The 20,904-nt window shown below is 55.6% G+C and overlaps 3 protein-coding genes across 9 annotated transcripts in view; 1 reads left to right on the plus strand and 2 right to left on the minus strand.

The window, feature by feature from the left end:
* Positions 1–38: 38 nt before the first annotated feature.
* Fam98c (family with sequence similarity 98, member C) lies at positions 39–3,894 on the minus strand. The gene is made up of 8 exons (XM_005399847.2): positions 3,584–3,894; positions 3,341–3,486; positions 3,130–3,267; positions 2,554–2,759; positions 2,256–2,333; positions 2,047–2,163; positions 1,125–1,292; positions 39–380 (listed from the first exon to the last, which is right to left on the minus strand). Exons 1-8 carry the CDS (start codon positions 3,892–3,894, stop codon positions 231–233), a joined length of 1,314 nt encoding a protein of 437 aa, XP_005399904.1. The 3' UTR covers positions 39–230.
* A 5,397-nt stretch (positions 3,895–9,291) lies between these two features.
* Spred3 (sprouty-related, EVH1 domain containing 3) lies at positions 9,292–17,823 on the minus strand. Of its 7 annotated transcripts, none has more exons than XM_005399852.2 (6): positions 17,665–17,823; positions 16,125–16,212; positions 14,582–14,750; positions 14,418–14,491; positions 12,047–12,187; positions 9,292–10,918 (listed from the first exon to the last, which is right to left on the minus strand). In XM_005399852.2, the coding sequence occupies exons 2-6, from the start codon at positions 16,206–16,208 to the stop codon at positions 10,253–10,255; spliced, it is 1,134 nt and encodes a 377-aa protein (XP_005399909.1). In that variant the 5' UTR covers positions 16,209–16,212; positions 17,665–17,823; the 3' UTR covers positions 9,292–10,252. The 7 variants fall into 7 exon arrangements, with proteins under 7 accessions (XP_005399909.1, XP_005399906.1, XP_005399907.1 ...); XM_005399849.2 differs by having other exon boundaries at positions 16,032–16,212; XM_005399850.2 differs by having other exon boundaries at positions 16,032–16,212; positions 17,661–17,823.
* A 35-nt stretch (positions 17,824–17,858) lies between these two features.
* The window catches only part of Ggn (gametogenetin), a 4,983-nt gene continuing 1,937 nt past the window's right edge, over positions 17,859–20,904 (plus strand). The window contains exons 1-2 of the mRNA XM_013522470.1: positions 17,859–18,640; positions 19,562–20,904. The exon at positions 19,562–20,904 is cut by the window's right edge and continues 26 nt beyond it. Of these exons, the coding sequence (XP_013377924.1) occupies positions 19,565–20,904 (1,340 nt within the window). The 5' untranslated portion in view covers positions 17,859–18,640; positions 19,562–19,564. The remainder of the gene's footprint in view (positions 18,641–19,561) is intronic.

A 20,904-nucleotide genomic window follows, 5' to 3' on the forward strand; every position in this document is an offset into this window, starting at 1 on the left:
TGTACCTCTGACCTGGTTCCCACAGAAACAGGTCCTACTTCCTTTGAAAATTAAATTTATTTTCCAGAGAACATGGTTCTGGTGTTGAGTAGTGGATGGGTATATAACATCTGGAGCCTTCAGATAGGGGAGAGGGGATTGGGTGCCAGGTGCCAAGGAAAACCCTCAAACTGACTCCCCAAAGATTACCAGTGCCATTAGCATCTCATGATAGACGCCCCCACTCTCCTTTACTTCTTCTTCTTCTTCTTCTTTTGGCCCCAGTGCTGGCGGCCTGCCCTCCGCCCTCCTCCATCTTCTCTCCGGCTCTGCCAGGTGGGCATGGGTGCCTCCAGCTCATTCGGGCGGCCTCCTCGGTCTGGCACATCACCCATAAGTACCTGAAAGTTGATTAGACTTGAGTTTCAGAGAAATATCTCTCAGGTAAAGGGGCTGGAGAGCAAAGGGAACAGCTCGAGGCTGAAGAAGGAAAAGCACACGTTGATTGTTTGTACACAGTGGCTGGACTCTTGGAAGATACCAGCGTGACATTTTCAGGGGGCTACAAGGGCCTCAGCAGACAGGAAATAAAGGAAGGGTGGCGGCAGAAGTTCAGAGAGCAGCTTGATTTTGTGTTTCCTTTATGGGCTTTTTACAACACTTCTAGCAAAGTAGTGGGTTTTTTCTAAGTATCCATAAATTTGCGCACCACAAGTTTAAGACTGCTTAGTCAGAGGTATGAGACCAGATACTTAATCATTAAAATAGAGAGTAGTTCTGTTTTAAAGCACGGTTAAAAACCAATAAAACAGACAGGGTAAAAAAAAAAAAAACAGGGTGAGGTGATGGGAAGGAGTTTAAGCCCAAGCTGCAGAGGAAGGTGCTGACTCACGGCTGGACTTTGGTTTCAAAGCACTGGGATGCCCCAGAAAGGTTTTGAACTAGAGAACTCCATGGCCAGATTCTGGGGTTTGAAAGTTCCTTCCAGCTGTCCCAGGAAGTGGGTAGATTAGGGGTGGGGAGTCTAGAGGCCAGGAAGCAGGGAGAACATGGAAGCAGGGATCAGGAGAGGCAAGGACAACTGTGGACCAGGGCAAGGGCTGAGAGGCCGATGTGAAGGCCCAGGATGCCAGACCCTCCCCCACCTTGTTGATGGCACAGCAGGTCCCTCGGCGGGCTGCCACACTGGTGGCGGGAACCAGTCGAGAAAGGTCAGCTCGGGCAGCCAGAACGTGTGCGATGGAGACGTCAGATTCTGGGGTCAGGACCTCTCGGAGTGGGGTCAGCACTGCTTTCATAGCCTTTCCTTGGGCCTGAGGATGGGGCACATAGAGAAGGTACAAGAGCCCTCCCCAGGGACCTGTCACCTTCCACTCACAGCCACTGTATGCTTTGGATGTGGTTTGTTTTCCAAAGGGTCATGTGCTAGAAGCTTGGTCCCCAGTGCAATGGCACTGAGAACTGGTAGAGCCTTTAAGGGGGAGCTAATCAGGTCATGAAGGCATCACCTTTGGGAGGGATTAATGCCAGTGCTGCAGGAGTGGGTTAGGTTTCACTGGCCTGGATGAGCTACTAAAAGAGCTAGATGTTATAAAGTGAGCCACTCGCTCCACATTTGTCCACTTCTACATTATCCACTCTTGTAGTGCACTTACTGTGATGTCACTCACCATGTTGTGATACAGCATGAGACCCTCACCAGATCTGGGTGCCCAAGCTTGGACTTCTCAGGCTCCAAACCCGTAAGCCAAGATAAACCTCTTTTCCTTATAAAGTACCCAGTTTCGGATATTTTGTCACAGTAACACAAGACAGACTAAGATACCCTCACTGCCTACATCACTCCAAAGGGGTATGGTGAGTACTAATGACACTCCCAGCTCAGTGCTAGAATTTTTGGGGAGGCCTTGAGATTATAGAAGCCACAAACTTTGTAAGAGTATAAAATGGCCTGTGCCTCAGAACCTTTAAGAGGTAATATTCCTTCCTGGCCCTCCTTCCTCCCCTCTACAGCTGTGGCCCCCACAACTGGGCCTCCTTGTTCCTGCCAGGGTCCTTTGCTCACACCTCTGCCCGATCGGTCCAGTGGAAAGCAGACGTTGTGAGGTCCAGGCGCTTGAGGAGAAGGCAGCGGCGGCAGCAGTACTGATCTTTCAGGCTTTGGGACAGAGATTCCAGCGCTTCCTGGCAGAAAAGGTCTCGGTCATGCCAGCAGCACCTCTCACCCCCTTCTCTGGATGGGGGCATTATTCACACACTGCCATACACACTCTTACCCATCGGGGTGCATCCAGTGGGTGGCTGAGGAGGGGCCGCATGGATTCTGGGGGCAAGGAAGGCAGCAGCTCAGAGATCTGATGGGAGAAGTCAGAGGTCAACTGAGGCAGAAACAGGACAGACAGCTCCATGGATCCCCGTTCCCCCTCGGCCCAGAGGACCCCGACCATAAAAACAAGAATTGTGGCTACAGCTAGAAAAAACACTCTGGTAGTTGGGAACTCCTGCTACAGCTGCTTCTGGAGAAATGATGCTCTCCCCAAGCAAGGTGGGGTAGGGCAGGGCCTGGTTCTCTACCTTAGCATGTAATTCACGGAGCAGTTGGCTGGCAGGGGTCCCCAGCGTGGGTATAGGCAGTCTCAGGGCTTGGAGGGTGAGGACCAGTTCCTGGACCATGTCAGCTCCTTCCTCTGTCTCTTTCCCAAGGGGCGGCGCAGGGATGGAGTCCAGAGGGGGATGCAAGCGCAAGAGGCGGGCAGCCTGGAGCTCGGAGCACAGAAAGCCTAAAAATAGGGAAAGGGATTTTGCAGGTGCAAGGAGGGAAGACTGCAACACTTTTTAGCCCTGCCTACCCAGAGCCCAGGCTCCGCCTCAAAGTAAGCATCACTAACTTGAATCCCTGGCTCCTCTTGGGAATTCGACTTTCGCCCACTTCAAAACCACCTGCCCTGCCCCTTCCAATTCAATCCGTTTGTGCTTTCAGACTCTTTCATAAAAATTCTAATCTGACGCTCGCCCCAATTCTGACCCCACCCGCCTCGGACACTCCGGCGGGCCTCAGTGCCCTGGCCCCGCCTCCCGACAGGCTGAGCCCGCCCACTCCGGAGGTCTTGGCCTCGCCCACTTCCGCATCCCCGGGCCGCCGGGGCTCACGCAGCAGGCGGGTGCTCGCGCTCGGCTCCCGCAGCTCGGCCGCGCGTCCTTCTCCGCCGCAGAGCACGCGATCCGGGCAATGCAACGCCCGAAGCAGGCCGGGCAGCTGCCGCAGAAATTCCTCCTCCGCGCCGGGGCCTGCGGGAGGCGGCAGACGTCAGGGCGCGGGACCCGCGACACCACCCCTCCGGCCCTCCGACTCCCTACGCACCGTCGCCCACGCTCAACACCTCGGCGCCCTCATCCTGCCACTCCAGGGCGCCCAGGGTCGCCAGCTCCGCCGCCAGTCGCGCGCACAGCGCCCTGAAGTCTGGGCACGAGGCGCCCCGCGACGCCGCCTCCGGGAAAGGCCCGTACCTGCGGCGGGGCAGGGGTCAGTGCGAAGCCTTCTCCGTCCACGTCTGAGGCAGCCCACTCCCTCCTGCACCCCCCGGCATACCGCACACCCGCTTACCCCAGGGCTAGCAGGTCCCGGGACAGCGCGGCCCCGTCCCGCGTGCCCGCCTCCGCCCCCTCCATGGAAGCGTCGCCTCCGGGCCTGGCGCGCGCCCCCTTCCGGCGGGTGGCAGGCTCCGCCCCATCGCCAAGCTCGCTGCGCGCTGTAGGCCCCGACCAATCAACGCCTCCCCGCTGAGGAACTTCCGTGCTCCAATTGGTGCAAGGGAAGGCAGAGCCCCGCCCCCAGGTCCACCGGTGCGGTCCTTCAAATAACCTGTCAGGGGCTATAAATTCCTGGGAGGGCGGGGAAAGGGGGGATCCCGGCATTTGGCGACCAGGCTAGTGAGGGTCTCTATTGTGACGACATAGAAGCAACTTCGATCTCTTTCCTCAGTCTCCCTCAGTTGCCTTCTAATTTTACAGCACCCCAAAGCAAATTTTGTTCACCCAACTTTGTCCCAAACGCAGAAATTTGCCTCTTCCTTTTGCCCCTTAATTACATCAGAGACCGAGGAATCCTGGCTCACCGCTCACACTCACGACTGGAGCTAGGCCATCCTCTCCCGGATTGCAACGTGCCCCTAAGGCCTCCACCCCTCTGCATCCCTAGGATAAGGAAGCAGGTGCGATACACCATCCTAAACAGGAGATTGCACCCTAGGAAGCCGGCAGACAGGATTAGGGTTTGACTCCACTGGCCAGCTCCTGCCAAGCTGCTTCCAAAGGGTGGGAATAGTACCTGCGCTTAAAGTTCTCGGTGAGGACTGACTAGTTCTTAACGTAAAAACATTGCTTAACAGACACATAGGGTGTGCTCAAGAAAAGCAACTCGCATATATTGAGCATTTAATGTTTGCTACTGGGTTAAATCTTATCTCCGTTTTACAGAGGAAGTTTATGGAAAATCACAGTCACAGTACATTCATGGTGGTGCCAGGATTCAACAGTTACTCACAAATTCCATACTTTTTAACCATTGAGCCTAGTTACTACGGCCACTGGCTGTGTTGCTATTGTTATAAATTATTATTCTAGTTCTTATATCTCCCTGATTGTCCTCATTCCACTGGGAGTAGGAGTGGGCTGGGAGCCTCAGAAACTCAGGAAAGAACAAGGATCAGAACTTATTTATTAGGGGCAGACCCTGCTTTTAATCTGGTGTCTCCATATTCTTGCCTACCCCAAATCTGGGCACTCATGGGGATGTTTATTAACCCAAATAAAACATTAAAAGTTGGCTAGGCGTGGTGGTGCATGCCTGTAATCCCAGCACTCAGGAGGCTGAGGCAGAAGGATCGCTTTGAGTTCAAGACCAGCCTGGGCTACAAAGTGAGTTCAAAGCCAGCCTGAATTGCATAGCGAGACCCTGTCTCAAAAAGACAAAAAATAAAAAAATAAAAAAATAAAATTTACTTATCTTGGGCATGGTATACACCCCTGTAAACTCAGCAGTCAGACTGGACAGCAGGCTGGAAAATTCAAACCCAGCCTGGGCAACTGAGTGACTTAGGAAGACCCTATCTTAAGAAATAAGGGCTGAGAATATAGTTTAGCACAAAGGCCCTGGGTTTGATACCCAGTAACACACACACACACACACACACACACACACACACACACACACACACAAAGGTGTTTATTCCAAAAACTTCTATTCATCTTCCTTTTTTTAAATTTTTGGTACTTGAGCCCAGTACCCGGCACATGCTAAGCAGGTACTGTCCCACTGAGCTATGAGCTGTTTCACCAGCTTTGATTCCTTTCTATCAAATTCCATATACAAATCTGTGAGCTCTACTTTCAAACTACAAAGTGTGAGCCAGGTGTGTGGTGTACACCTGTAATCCCAGCACTCAGGAGCCTAAGGCAGTAGGATTGCCATGAGCTTAAGGCCAGCCTGGGCACACAGTGAGTCCAAAGCCAGCCTGAAATAACTAGCAAGACCCTATTTAACCACTCCCTACTCCCCAACACACACACGCACACAGGAGAACTATAGTGAAAAAATATGGTGTGTGTTTAAATTTTTAAAATTATTATAGTAAAAGACACATTGCCATCAGTCTCCCTCAAAAAATACTTCCCCTTGCTTTGAACACACTGAATCATTCTTACCACTTTTCTTTTCTTTTTTTTTTTTTTTGAGATAGAGCCTCACTATGCAGTTCAGGCTGGCCTTGAGCTCACTCTGTAGCCCAGGCTGGTCTCAAACTCGCAGCAATCCTGCCTCAGTCTCCTGAGTGTTGGGATTACAGGCGTGTGCCTTCACTCCGGGCCTTGCCACTTTCTGGAGCAGTTCTATACCTCTTTTTTCTTGAATGTCTTCAATTGCACTGTCATGGTTGCCTAGATGTCTTGAATGGATTCAAAATGTTTACCTTTTATGGTTATTTTGACTTCGGAGAAGAGCCGGAAGTCACACGTGCCAGATATGGTGAATAAGGTGGATAAGTATACACTGTAATGTTTTACGAGTTTTTTGGATGGCCCTTGGCAGCAACATTCCCCATATTTTTGATCACACTTCATAAAGAGGACTTCCAAAACTGCTTTAGAAAGTGACAAAAGCTTTTGCTGGGCGTGGTGGCGCACGCCTGTAATCCCAGCACTCGGGAGGCCGAGGCAGGAGAATCGTTGTGAGTTTGAGACCAGCCTGGGCTACAAAGTGAACTAAAGTCCAGTCTGAACTGCATAGAGAGACCCTGTCTTAAAAAGACAAAAAAGGGACTGGGGATTTAGCTCACCAGCACAGCACCTGCCTGGCAAGTGCAAGGTCATGAGTTTGATTCCAGGTACCGGCAGAAAAACAAAAACAAAAAAAAGACAAAAAAAAAAAAAAAAAGAAAGTGACAAAAGCAATGGGGTAAATGTGTTCAAAATGAGCAGTAGATTATGAGGGGTGTTAATCCCAATTTGTCTTTTACTATAATCAATTTTTTTTTAAGTGTAGACATTTACCATATCTTTCCATCTGCCCTTGTAGATCAGGACCACTCCCTTCTCTCTGCCCCACTGCCCTCCCCCTGGCCTCATCCACCACTGTCTCCTGCTGGGCAATCAAAGCAGCCTTCTCACTGTCACCCTGCCCCGCCTCCAAGTGTCTGTTTGGTGACCCTTGGACATGTGAGTCAGGTCAGATCCCTCCCATGCCCAGACTTCTGTGGCTCCACCTCACTTAGGGTAAAAGCCAAAGTCCACACAATGTCCGCAAAGTCCTGTAGATCTGTCCTGTCACCTCTCTGCCCTCATCTCCTTTCTCCCTTCCAGATGCTCTAACTCCCTCGAGGTTCCTCAGACTTAACCAGGCAAGCCAGGCCCCTACCTTGGGCCCTTGCATTGGCTGTTCCCTTTACTTGGAATGCTCTTCCCTGAAGACAGGTATGGACCCTTTACTTCCTTCATGGCTTTATTCAAACATCAGCTACTGAATGAGGCCTACATTGGCCACTCTGGCTAAAAATACCTGTATCCCTTATGCTTATTCATCCACTATGGTATATGTCATTTTTAACAGATTAGGTCACCTACTTAAGGTCCCCCCCCCGCCAGGATAAAGTTTATGAACTCCTGTGCGAAGGATTTCTGTCTGTTCTGTTCACTGCTTTATCCCTAGCGCTTACTACAGGCTTTGGCACAGAACAGGTGCACAGTGAATGCACTTGCCGAGTGACTGCACATAGGGAACTCAGCAGGACAGCTGGCGTGAGACTAAAGGATGCGGAGAGGAAGGAAGAACTGAGGTAGGTGGTTGGTGCGTCAGTCTTGCAAGTGGACAAGGCACGGCAACGAAAATAAAGACCACAGGCTGAGACTTTGTCACAGACATTTCTTGGAGCGGATCTCATGCCCCCCTCCCCCCGATGACAAGGCTGGGTCTTTGGCCCCCATCCTCCCAGCCTGCACTGATGCTAACAATATTGAGGTCATAGTCTGGCTTGGAATCAAGATCAGGAAGATAAATGTTGGGGTGCTTCCCCCAAGTCTAGGGGCCAAGCATCCAATCCGAGGGGCAAGCAGCTGGGAAATTGGGCCCGGGGGTTCCAGGGTCTGAGGTCTTCCTGGCTCCCAGGGCAGCCCTCCATGAGCCCCTGACTTGGGGGCCATGAAGGGGAATCATGGATCAGAGGTGGGTATCAGCAGGGAGCAGGACTGGGAGACCTGGGAGAGGCGGCGCTGGGGGTAGGGGCTGGGAACCTTCCCCAGCCCCCACCACTTTATCCGAAGATCCCACAGCACCAAGCAGCACTCTGGTCCCCTGTCCCACCCCTCCCTAAAACGAGGTAGGTTAAGAATGGAGCTTCCCCCCGCCCGCCATGGAAGGGGGGAGACCGAGGCACAGAGAGGGGGATGGGGACCCAGGCTGCCCCAGCCCCCAGTCCCTCAGCCCTCAGCTCTGGTGGGTCTGACAGTGATGAGAGCTGGGCAGAGTGGGAATGGGAGGGACACCCCCCCTTCTCTCACCCATCCCAGGGTCTGGTTGGGAGAGCTGAGTCTCACAGGTTCCGGATGCAATAAATAGTTAATAATTTAAAAGAATCGATAGAAGGATCTATCCCTTGAACTCCACAAGGCCATTCAAATCTGGGTAATGAAGAAAGGTTTGCACATTTCCAGATGTTTGGGGCCATGTGCAGGCCCCAAGCCCATGAAATAATTGAGGCTATCTTGCTCCAAGAACTGAGTCCCCCCCATACAGGACACCAGATTTTAAGTACCCTGGACATCCCACTCTCCCCAAAAGAGGAGCCTCACGGGGCCATGAAACAGGCTTTCAAAAGCAACTCCTGACTCTGAGTTGGAAGAAGTTAATGGAAGGATGGCCTTGGACCTGGGTTAGGGCTCAGGATTGGGTCTGGAGGAGAATCTACAAGGCCGGCATGATAGGGGTCCCCACAGAGCTGTAGCTAGTCCAGAAGGTGCCTATGTGCAAATAATAAAAAGGCAGGCCTTCTTCTAAAGGCCTAGGTAGGCCAGCAGCCTTAGCCGCAGTCCATGTACCACCACAGCTGTGTGCTTGTGCTTAGCCAACAGCCTATACAGTCATCAGTAGCCATGCTGGGCCCTATAGGTGGAAGTGGGGAGTTCCAGAGGATTCGGGAATACAGGACTGTGGGTTCAGAATGGTAGTGCTTTATCCCTAAGATAAAGGATAAGGATTGAGGATTGCTGGGGGCTTGAGCTATGGTCCTGGGGACCAGAATTCCAGAGTCTGGAAACTTGGGGCTTCAGGAGGCCATGAATGGCAAATTCATGAGTGGAGGCTGGGGAATCTGGTGTAGAGGCATCTTGGGGTTTCATAGGCTAGAGAAATTTGAGGCAACAGAAATCTGGGGTCTGAGGGTACTAGGGTTCTGGGGCATCTCGGATCTGAATGTCTCTGGTATGAAGGAAACACGATCTCAGATCAGGAACAATCCCAATATTGTGGGGGCTTGAGTCCTGCAGCTGGGGGTCAGTGGCACCTTGGAGTCTTGGATCCAGTGCTCTTAAAGCACCTTGGGGTCACTCAGGTGGGGTCACTGAGGGCCAAGGGATCAGAAGTCTGGGTTGCTATGACCATCGGGGACTAGGGATGTGGGGCTGGAAGGAAGCCAGGGATTGACTCTGGGACATTTTGGGTCTCAAAATCCAGCTTCAAGGGGACTGGAAGAGGAAGGCTATTTGAGGATTTGAAACCAGTGTCTTGGGCTGAGGTGCCCGGGGCCTTCAGTCACACAGCTGGGGTAACAGGCACCTCAGAATCCATATATGAGAACCAAAACCCCCGAGAACACTGGTCTGTGGTGAGTAGGGTGTGTGGAAGTCTTCAATCCCTGGCTCCCACAGTATCTTGGGGTCTGGTATCTGGAGCCTGGCTGAGCTTGAGATGGGAGCTCCCAAACCATTTTGGTCAGAGAGTACCTCACGTTTGAGCACATCCAAGGTCTCAGTACAAGGTCTCAGAACAGCGAGAGAGCAGCTCAGTCTGCTGTCCTACAGCATCCGGAGTCACCTGGACATCTTGGCTTCCTGGATTGAAGGTCGGGTCTGTGAGCACGCGTGAGTGGGTGGACTCTGGGCCAGTGTCTGGTGATTCCAGATATCAGAGTCTCAAGCCCAGGAGGGTTTGGTGTCTCAGGAATTCTGGAGCTACAGAATGTGTCAGATGTGGGTACACCAGGTCTCAGGTGAACATTCAGGGACCACTTGGGGGTGGTTGTGGATCCTCTGGTCACAAGATCTGGGAGTAATTGGACGCAGGCAAGATCAGATATTGGCAACTCCTGACTAATTCTGGGGCTGTAATCTAAGAGTTCATGGTGCCAGGTGTGGCAGGGGTCTGGACTGGACATGTGGCCAGGGTCAAGAGTCTGACGTCCCAGTGTCGCTCTGGGATCTGAGTATTCCCCAGGGCCCTCTGAGATGCAGAGTCTGGAGAGGTCGGGAGTCTCCTCAGTGGGGAAGATGGATGGAGAATCCACAACTCAGGACCTCTGCCAGACATCCTAATGATGCTGAGTCTAGGGTCACTCAGTCCTAGGTTTGGGGCCCAGCCTCCAGGTCTGGGACCTCTCAGTTCAAACTCAAGCTCCAAGTTCCAGATGTGCCTAGGTTTGAGTTTTAGGTTCAAACCAAATCCGAGTCCGGGATCCTGGACCCTCAGTGCTGGGTCCTTCGTCCTGTTACGAGACCCGCCAGGCGGTCCTCACCGTGCAGCTTCCTCGTGGCGACCCCCACAGCCTGCGCAGCCGCATCGAGCGGCGACCCAGTGGCACGCGCGCAGGGGCGCATAGCAGCAGAGGCAGGGCACGGCCAGCGAGAGAGCAGCCAGCGCGGCCCAGCGCGCGGCAGGGCGCGGGTGGCCCGGCTCGCAGGCGCACGGGTCCGAGAAGTCGCCCTCTGCGTCTGACAGGCAGTGGTAGAGCAAGCTCTCGGCGCACCACAGGCAGCTGAGACGTCGCACCAGTAGGCGACCGGGATCCGGGGCCTCGGCGCAGCGGCCCCCACGCCCGTCTGCACGGCGGCGGAAGAGCGCTCGGCAGTGCACACAGCGCGCAGCCTCCTCCGCCTCCGGGGAGGCCTTGGCCGGTGCAGGGGTGGGGCCTGGGCCCGGGGGTGGGCGAGCAGGGGGTGCTGGGGGCATAGACTCGGTAAGAGGGGCTGGTAATGACACTGGGGGACCCAGGGCTGCACCCCTCAAGGTGCCAGTCTTGGCGAAGCGCACAACACAGGTGGACAGGGGGAGAGGCGCGGGCGGTCCAGAGCGTCGGTAATCCTCATAGCCGCGGCCACCCCAGCCCGGGCCTCCTGCCCCAGCCACAGGCTCCGAGGGCTCCGGAATCCCCGTGAACGGTAGAAGCGGAGGGTAGCTCTGTAGGGCAAGGAGACTGGGTTAGCGAGGCCCTTGACTCACCCACCCCCACCACAATCTATCCCAGTCTCTGAAGAACCTAGAAGCCAGCTCCCGGCGATCCATGACTGGGAGGCTAAAGCAGGAGGATCACAAAATCAAGCACAGCCTGGGCAACTCGTGACTTAGCGAGACCCAGTCGCAAAATTAAAAGAAAAATGAAAGAGCAGGGGATGGGAGGTAGCTCAGCATGAAGGTCCTGGGTTCATTCCCCGGTAATGCCCAAAAAATAAATAAATAAAAATAAAATCCCAAGACCCAGCTACAGGCCTCAGGCTTCTAAGGACCCTGTTCCTAAAATCCTTTTAGGCTCCGGCTTCCGACATCCAAGACCACAGCTTGCTCCACCCCCAAGGTCCCTCACCCTCTCTTCCCAGAGACACGCAAAGGAATCCAGATACCAACACCATACCTTGAAGATCTAGAGCCTAGTGGCTCAAGGTTCCCAGTTCTGCCACTCAAGACCCAGAAGTCCCAGTACCCAGCCCCTTCAGATCCTGCAGGTCTGGACCCTAGCCACCTCCTTTTTTAGAATGAAGAAGTCCAGTCCCTGGGCCTTTCACCCCAAGCCTCCCTATGTAAATTAAGCAGTCTTTTGTTTTGCTTTCGTTTTTGTTTTTGGTTTTTGGTCTGTTTCTTTTCTGAGGTAGGACCTCGCTGTAAAGTTTAGGCTGGTCTTGAACTCACTATGTAGCCCAAGCTAGCCTGGCACTCACAGCAATCCTCCTGTCTCAGCCTCTAGAGTGCTTGTGTCACAAGTATGCACTACCATGCCTGAACCAAACAGTTCTAAGGAGCCTTCCCATGAGTATCAGCCTCCTCTAACATACCGGGAAAATTGTCCAAGTCATCCCCCAAGACTTTCTGAAATTCACAACTCCCCCAAATTTCAAGAGTGCAGGAAACATCCGAAGCCTCTCACCAACCCTCGGAGAAACCCAGGCCTCTCTCTCAGCCCACTCAGCAGTCAAATCAGCCATTCCCTGGGATCTGTGTATGCCTTCTCACACCCCTGGGCCTCAGCGCCAGCCCCCTTAGAGACCCCAGCGCCAGTCCCCAATCCACCCAAACTTCCGCTGGGGGTCGCACCTGAGCCGAGGAGCAGCGGCGCTGAGGGGGTGTGGTCGGCCCAAAGGCAGAGGCGGACTCCACGGTGACGATGGGGGCTGCTGCGGTGGGAGGCATCTCCTGGCGGCTGTGACTGGAGGAGGAGTCGCTGTCCACGTGGGACTGGGGGAGACAGGCGGCCTCAGCGAGGAGAGTCCCCTGCACAGCCCGTGTCCCCACAAAGACCCCCTCCCATAGAGAGCAAGGGCTCTGGGGCCGCGCAGGCCTGGGTTCAAGTCCCTCTCACCTCAGAGCTCACCTCTGAGCCTCAGTTTCCTCCTCTGTAAAATGGGGATCATAATAGTACCTATTGGTAAGGATGTGGTTAGGACCCATTGTACAGGGCACAGCGCGTGCCCGAAGTACAGGAAGAGCTGGAAATGGTGGTTATTTTTATTAGACTCCTCTTCATAACTGCTCAGCTCACCAACCTACAGAACATCAAAGCATCTTCTCGCTTCTCAGAACCCCTCTCCCTTGGCCACTCAGCCACCTTCCTGCCTCATCCCACCACCACACCTTTTGGGGACCCCTGCCCCCACCATGCTTTCCTTCCCATCAGAATCAGGCTCTAGCTGAAGCATCACTCCTCAGATCTTTAGTTTTCCTTTCTGTAACCTGACCATGATCCTTACTGCATCTGTTCACTTCCCTCAGTACCGTATACACCTACTGAGCACCGCGGCACACAGGACACAAAGGCCACTGTACAGGTCTGAGCCAGAGCACAACATCTTTTGAGTAAGGGCCCCAAAGACAGAAACTGTCTGTGCCCCACCTTCTCTTCCCATTATCCTGAGATTCTCCCCTCTCTTCACCCAGGGAACCAGTTCTATTCCTCCAGGTATTCTCAGCAACTCCCACTGTGACCAGCAAGTGTCAAAATGTAGCCAACATTCTGTGCATTCGTTTGTTCAGTCTCTCAATTTATCCAACACATTTACTGAACACTTACTGTATACAAGGCACTGTTTTAGGAACTGGATATGCAACAACATACCAACAACAAAAGATCTTTGCCCTCCTACAGCTGACATTCTACCGTGGGACAGAGGCAGTACACCAAGATAAGAAAACAGTCTTTTCATGGTGCACGCCTGTAATCCCAGCACTCAGGAGGCTGAGGCAGGAGGATGGCCAAGAGTTCAAGACCAGCCTGGGCTACACAGTGAGTTCAAGGCCAGCCTGAACAATGTAGCGAGACCCTGTCTCACAAGAGCAAAAGAAAAGACAAGAAAAAGAAATAGGGGCACTGAGACACGGGAAAGAGTGTTCCAGACAAAAGAAATAGCTAATGCAAAGGCTGAAAGACAGGAATGTGCTCGCCCTATTGGGAGTGAGAGTAAGAGGGTCAGTGTGGCTGCAGCAGAGTGAGTGAGGGGACAGGGCCCCAGGACCAGTTAGTGTGGGGTCTTAGGTGCCACTGTAAGGACTTTGTCCCTTACCTTGAGTGAGCAGGAGCCTTGGGGGGGTTCTGAGAAGGGGAAGCTGTAATCTGACTCAACAGTCAATAGGAGCCCCCTGGCTGTGAGTGGGGATCAGAGAGTTGGGGGTAAGGTGGGGGCAGCAACAAGAACCTGCTGAGATGGTTCAGTTAGATGAGGTTGGATGGTACCAGGTATGACCATTGCGAAAGTAAAACAATATTTACTGACAATATACTAAGAAGCATAAAAAATAAAAGGAGTTAAGGATGACACCAAGGTTTGGAGCCTGAGTAGTACACAGAGTTGTCATTCATTTCATCATTAATTTATTTTCTCTTTTTCTTTCTGTGGCACTGGGGATAGAATCCAGGGCCTCGTACGTACTAGGCAAGTGCTCAACACCTGAACTGTACCCCCAGCCCCATTTTCTTTTAATATTTTGTTGTTGTTGTTGTTTGTTTTGAGACAGGGTCTTACTATGTAGCCCAGGCTGGCCTCGAACTCACAGCCATCCTCTTGCCTCAGCCTCCCGAGTACTGGGATTACAGGCATGCTCCATCATGCCCAGCCCCTTTACTTTTATATGTATTAATTTTTAAAGTCTATCCTTTGTCTCCTGCCTTTCCACATGAGAATAAAAGTTCCAAGAAGAAAGGAACTTTATTTTACCCACTGATGCATCTTCAGTGCCTAAAAAACCATTGCCTGGTACACAGGAGGTGCTCAATAAGTACTGGGAAATGAATCACCATAAAACAAACAAAAAAAAAAACTAGATTAACTGAGATTGAACTGACATTAATAGTGTAAGCCTAATTTTGGGTCCCCAGCATGTGTCCTGGTGCTGGCCGCAGCAGGTGCTCAGGAATGTTCTACAGACCAGGAATGGCTCCCTGCCCTCCCAGCAGGGAGGCAGCCAGACTCACCGTCAGAGGGCAGGGGGTCTCTGCGGTGTCCTGGGAAGGGGAGGAGGAGGAGGAAGAAGAGGGGGTGAGCGAGCCTGGGCAGGGAGAGAGGCAGAGTGAGTGTGGGCTGGCTTCTCCTACCCCTCATCCCAGCCCAAGTGCCCGCCGCCTCTCATGGCACTCACCTCGGCCCAGGGCGGCCAGGGCGGCCAGCAGGCTCTTCTGGAACTCATCAGCCTCGGCGGGACTCTGAAACGTCAGCCCAAACTTGCAGTCACCCAAGCTCCAGTGGTGGAAGATGGGGTTCACTTTGTTGTAAACCAAGCCTGGTCTCAGGGTACATTCCAGGGTGGTCTGAGGGGCAGGAAGGTCTGGGTCAGACACCCTGTTCCCCACCCACACCTGTGACTCCCCCTCAGAGTCTCTGCATCCTCCTCCAGCATCCCACCAACCTCATTTCCTAATCTCAAGTGCGCCCCAAACCCTGACATCTCAGGATGACTTCCCAACCTCATGGAATGCAACCTAATACCCAATCTTTTCCTCAGTCCCTGATCCCTACATGTTTCCAACATCTCCCTCTGATGCCCCAGAAAGAGCCCCCAAACTTACTGAATGCCTAAAAAATATCGTTAGCCCCTTTCTGATAAGCAGCTATTCTCCCTTCTGACCCCGTTGTACTCCTCAGACTTTACCGAACATGTCAAAATATGACACTTCATCCCCTTCTGAAGCCTCACTGATTTTCCGTAAACTTACCCCAAAGCATTCTTACTATGCTGCCACAGATGTGAGCGCTGTTCCTCAACACCCCGAATGTCCCCTCATATCCCTGCCTAACCTCACTGAACTCCTTCACACCGCTCCACCTTTTCAAATCCCCCACATCGGTCCCCTGCTGTGAAATGTTATCCTTCCCCCAACCCCTTTTGCCTTTCTCTTCTTTTCTTTTTTTCCTCCCCCTTTTCTTTTTTGACAGGACCTTGCAGTGTACCCCAGGCTGGGCTGGAACTTGAAATCCTCCTGCCTCAGCCTTTCAAGCGCTGGGATTAAAGAAAGGTGTGTGCCACCCGCTCCAGCCAGTCTCCTCCAGCCTTCTCAAAACAATACATATCTTCCCACTACATCCCCAGCTGAGACTTCCACATTGTCTCTCCAAATCCTGCCAGACAGCCCAGCTATTCCTGCGGAACCTAAACTGTCCACCAAATTTGACACTTCCAAGCAGACCCCCAGCAAATGCCTCCAGATACTTAGGGCAGACAGGGGTCAGTTGGTGTAGGGCCTCGTGGTGAGGATCTCTGAGTAAGATGGTGCCACGGGAGGGTTCTGAGAGGAAGAGGGACATGATCTGAGTCGGGTGTGAGCAGGCCCCCTGTGGAACAGACTGGGGCTGGGGGGGACAGGAAGGGGGCAGGGACACCAGTAAGGAGGGACCAGCAGGAGACACAGTGGACAGAATCTGCCTGATACCTCACATGCTCCCGAAATTCCCAGCTCCTCTCCCTAGGACATATTCACTCCCACACTCTAGCACAGCCCCAGGCCGGGAGACGTCCTGACTCTCCTCTGCAGTCCAGCCCCAGCCCCTGCCGCCCAGGGTCCCACCCAACTCCACGCCCCAGGGTGGCTCACTTTCTGGTCCCGGAGGCGCTCCCCGTGGATGACGTAGTGCCCCTGGCGGGTCCCCCCCTCGGGCCTGGCCCCTCGGACCCGACACACGCTCACCTGGCTGAGGCCCCCGCCCCCCACAGGCAGCCAGCCCCCACTGGAGTCATCTCGGGCCATCACCACGGCTCGGACCCGCACCATGTACCTGGAGGAGGTGAGGAGGACAGGGACAACAGTCAGTGACCCCCAAATCCTGCTCTCCCCTTCAGTGTTCCCCTAAGCCTGGTCTTTCTCTTATCTTCGTCTCTCACATCTGGACCTACTGCACCCTTGGCCACAAACACCCTCAGGCCCACTTTCATCCAGCATGGCTTCTTTCTTTCTATGACATCTCTTCTTTCTCATATCTATCTTCTTCCCCACCATCACCCCTTCTCTCCATAGCCACCTTTCCCCCATCTTTCCCATCCCCACCTCCTCAGCCTGGGTTTTCCACTTCCCCTCCCCCTCCTGCTCATCCCCTCAACTCTGTCTCCTTCCCTCCCTGCACAGCCCCACAGCCCCACCCATGTCCCCCCTCACAGCAGGGTTCCTGCGCATATGTATTTTCTCGGGGCCCATCAACTCAGCTCCCATTCCCCCAACACTGCCTCCGCACCCTGTCGCCCAGGCCACTGGCTGGGTGAGAAACCCTGGCTCTCTTCCCCCCACCCCTTCCCGGATTTATGAATGAGACCGGATGCAAAGCTCACTGAGTCACCCAGCAACGGGGAGATGGGCAGGGAGCAGGGAGAGAACCAGAAATGGCCAGAAAGAGAGGCCGAGAAAGAGATGGAGGCAAAGGAAGCCAGAAATGGGCGACCGAAGAGATCCTGGGAGCATTTCATTCACAAAAATCAAGCCTGCTGCTTCAGGTCCCAGCCGAAGGAAGCCAAGAGGGAGAGATGGGGGGGATTGATTCCCCCTCTCCAGCACCCTTCAGAAACACTTTACCCCGCCCCCCAGCTCAAGGGGGATCTAGCCCTCCGCCCAGCAGTCGGGACTAGCGTCCAGGTCCAGCCCCTCTCAGCCGCCCAGCGTAGGGACCCTGGCGTCCCAACCTTAGGGACCCAAGGAACGAGTTCTAGCCCCCTCCCCCACCTGCAGGGTGCCGGGTTTCTCCAGCCCTTGGGAGGGGAAGGGGCAGCCGCAGCGCCCCCAGCCCCCTTTTCTCAATGGGATGGGATTTTGTGAATGAGCAGTCACGTGACGCTGCTTCCTTTGTCCGCCCGCCTCCCCCGACAACAGGTGAAGCAGGGAAAGAGGGCAGGGGTCCCCCCCTAGGGCCTAGCTGGGATGGGGCACCGGGATTTCAGGGTGCCCTATGCTCCCTACACATCTGTGTTCCCAGGAGGAGTGGTCCTTGAAGTTCCTCAATGGTGAGGGTCCAGGACAGAATTTTGTGAATGGGGCGCCCTCGGAGGAAGTCCAAGACCCCCAAATGGAGACTGGTAGCCCAAATGGCTGCCGCGCAGTTTGGGGGCCACTACCCCCTGGTCCTCCCGGCAAGGTCCGCGAAGGGCCCGGGTGCACAGAAGGCGCGGCGCGGTCCCGGCCGCCCCCTCTTCTGGTCCGGCGGTCCGGCAGCCCCCGCCCCCTCGCCGCCCTCTGCACCTGCCTGGGAGGCTCCGGCCGGGCTCCGAGCGGCGGCGACGCGGCCTCCTCCTCCTCTTGCTCCCTCCAGCTCCCTCGCTGGCTCCGGCGGCGCTGGAGACGGGCACCGGGAGCCGGCGCGAGGGGGGAGGAGGGGGAACCTGGAGGACGGGTGGGGGGGAGGGGGCGGTTGGGGGAGGGGAGAGAGCGAGCCGGGCGCGCTTGCCCGCTGGGTCCTAGAGCCCGGCAACGGCTCCAAGGAATAACCCCCCAGCCCCCATTTCCTCAGGACCCAGAGGAGATCCCCGTTTCCCACTCCTCCGCCCCATTGGTCTCTGGTGCGGATGCTAGGAGGGCACAGAGACAGGACCTGATGTCTGGGCTCTAACGAGGGTGGTCTAGGATTTGGGCTCGAAATGGGAGGGGCTGGGTGCCTGGCAGGGTTCAAAAAGGGGTGGGGTGAGCAGGGTGCCCTGGCCACAGGGCGGGGTCGGAGGGTCTGAGTGAGGACCTCCCCAGAGGGTGCATCAAGGAAGGGGCAGGTCCACGGTGGATAGGCTGGGGCACGCGCAGGAAAGAGAGTTGGTCTTCGAGAGAGTCAGCCAACCCTAAAAAGGCGGAGCTTTAGGGATACATTCCCTTATGGGCGGGGCAGAAGAGAGCCCCCCCAAAAAAAGGAGGAGCTAAGTAGTCAAGTTTGCCTTAGGCGGGGCTTTGGGAGAGAATAACGGTGAAGGGCGGAGCATTCCGAAGGGGCGGGGCTAAGGAGAACCTTCTAAAGGGGTGGGGCTTAGGGCTCGAAGGCCTTGGCTCAAACTGGCTCAGAAGGCGTGGCCTCGAGCCAGGGGGCGGGGCCTAGACCTCGAGTCGCCCGGGCTGTCTCGCCCACGTAGCTTCACCCTCATCCCTGTTCTTTTCCGTTATTTTCTGCTACGGCCGTTCCCCGCCCTATCCTGGGCCCAAGGGGCTGCGATCTGAACTTGGGTCGGCTGGAGGAGTCAGTGAGTGGAGTCTTCTGGGTGAAGGAGCCGAGGCGGAGTTCGAGGAGAGGGCTGGAGCCTGAGTGTAGAGAAGGGAGTGGGGAGGGTTTAGGACTGAGGCTGTCGCTCTCTGGAAGAGGGTGGGATCCAAATGATTGACAGAGGGGGCGGGTGAGAGGAGGCCCAGAGTTGAGCACTGAGGGATTAGCACGATCAGAATACTCGGTACAGTACTTGTTAGAGGTCAGCCCAGACTGGGGAGGAGGAGGGCAGGAATGAGGGTCCACTCCCTGAACATCGGAGCGGGGCCCAGTCCTCCAGAGCCTGGTTAGAGCGCAGGGAGAAGAGCTTGAGCTCCTGGACACTACCATCACTAGCGGTGTGGCCTGAGAGACGACTGGATGACTGGCAAGATGTCTTTTTTTATTTAAGTACTGGGGCTTGAGCTTAGGGTCTTCGCATTGAGCTACATCTCCAGTTTTATTAAAAAAAAATTTTAGTAGTTCGATAAGTTGCCTAGGCTGGGCTCGAATTTGTGATTCTCCTGCCTCAGCCTCCCTGGCAGGGTGCTGGAATTATAGATGTAAGCCACCGTGCCCCACAAGACCCGAGTGTTGACACCTGGAGACCCAGGCATGGCCAAACAGTAGAGATGTGATTTAAACCAAGGGAGCAAGATGGAACATTAATACACGAAGGGATTGGGGGCCGAGTGACTAAACAGCAGGTATGAGGGGCCGTGAGAAAGTAGGCAGGAGCTACGAGCCTTAGGGAACAGACGACTAGAGACCCGCGCTGGGTGGATATTGATATTGCAGGATAGGGGCGGGGCCAACGCAGACCGGGAAGTCCTAGTTCAGCCTGCACCTCGGGGTCCTCTCAGCCTTAGCTCACTGACTGGCAGTTTTTCTGATCGCAGTCCCCGATCTCCGATCTCTGTAGGAAATGGGGAACGTGCAGTCGGAGCCGTCCGCGGGCGGGGGCTCCCAAAAAGAGCAGGCCTCGAACCGCACCTCAGACTCCCGCCGGACATCCCTGGTGCCGCCCGAGGTGACCCCCTCCTCCCCGGCCACGCGCCTGCCTCGAGGGCTGGGTGTCTGGTTCCCTGGCAGCTCTGCGCCCCCGGGACTCCTGGTACCCCCGGAGCCCCAGGCCTCACCCGCACCCCTGCCCCTGACCTTAGAACTGCCCTCGCCAGTGATGCCTCCTCCAGAGGAGGCGGCTGCGGCTGCCGTCTCCACAACGCCCCCACCCCCCGTGGGGTCCCTGCTGCCCGTGCCGTCTAAGTGGCGAAAGCCCACAGGCCCTGCGGTGCCCCGGATCCGAGGCCTGCTGGAGGCAAGCCACCGCGGCCAGGGCGACCCGCCGAGTCTCCGCCTGCTGCCGCCGCTGCCCAGGCAACTAACTGAAAAGGACTCCGCCCCGGGGGCCCCAGTCCCACCTCCGACACCCCTGGAGCCTCGGAAACCGCCACCACCGCCACCTTCCGACCGGCAGCCCCCGAACCGCAGTATTACTCCAGCCCTGGCAACCTCCGCCACCGGCCCCACAGACAGCCAGGCCAAGCACAGCGCCGAGAGCCAGACGGCCGGCGGGGCCTGCGAAGGGGCGCCTCCCCAGACGGGCGAAGGCGAAATGGCCGGGTCTGCGGCTTCCGAGTCCGGCTTGAGCCTGCTGTGTAAAGTCAACTTCAAGTCGGGGACGCCCTTGTCCTCTGCGGCAGCCCCAGGTCCTTTAACAGCCAAAGCCTCCCTCGGAGGCGGCAGAGGCGGGGGCCTCTTCGCCACCTCGGGCGCCATCTCCTACGCTCAGGTCCTGAAGCAGGGATCCCTGGCGCCTGGAGCCCCTCGACCCCCGGGAGAGGTACCTCGTGGGGCACAGGAGATCGAGGGCGGTGAAGGAGACAGTGAAGGGTGTTCTGGTGCCCCGTTGGCGCCCGAGTCCCACACCCGGGCCCTACCGCCGCCCGCCTACACCACCTTTCCAGGTTCAAAGCCCAAATTCGACTGGGTGAGCCCCTCCGAAGGCCCTGAACGCCACTTTCGCTTCAACGGGGCTGGCGGAGGCGTCGGGGCGCCCCGACGGCGCGCGGCCGCACTCTCGGGGCCCTGGGGCTCCCCTCCACCCTTGCGAGGGCAGAAGCACCCAGCTCCTGGGCCCCGGAGGCCCGCACCTTCCTTGCTGGCGCCACCTATGTTCATCTTCCCGGCGCCCCCCAATGGTGAGGCCATGCGCCCCGCGCCTCCTGGTCAGCAGCAGTCGCCGCCGCCGCCGCCGCCGCCGCC

The sequence above is a fragment of the Chinchilla lanigera genome, unplaced genomic scaffold (assembly GCF_000276665.1).
Source record: "Chinchilla lanigera isolate Chin_1 unplaced genomic scaffold, ChiLan1.0 scaffold00067, whole genome shotgun sequence".
NCBI lineage: Eukaryota > Metazoa > Chordata > Mammalia > Rodentia > Chinchillidae > Chinchilla > Chinchilla lanigera.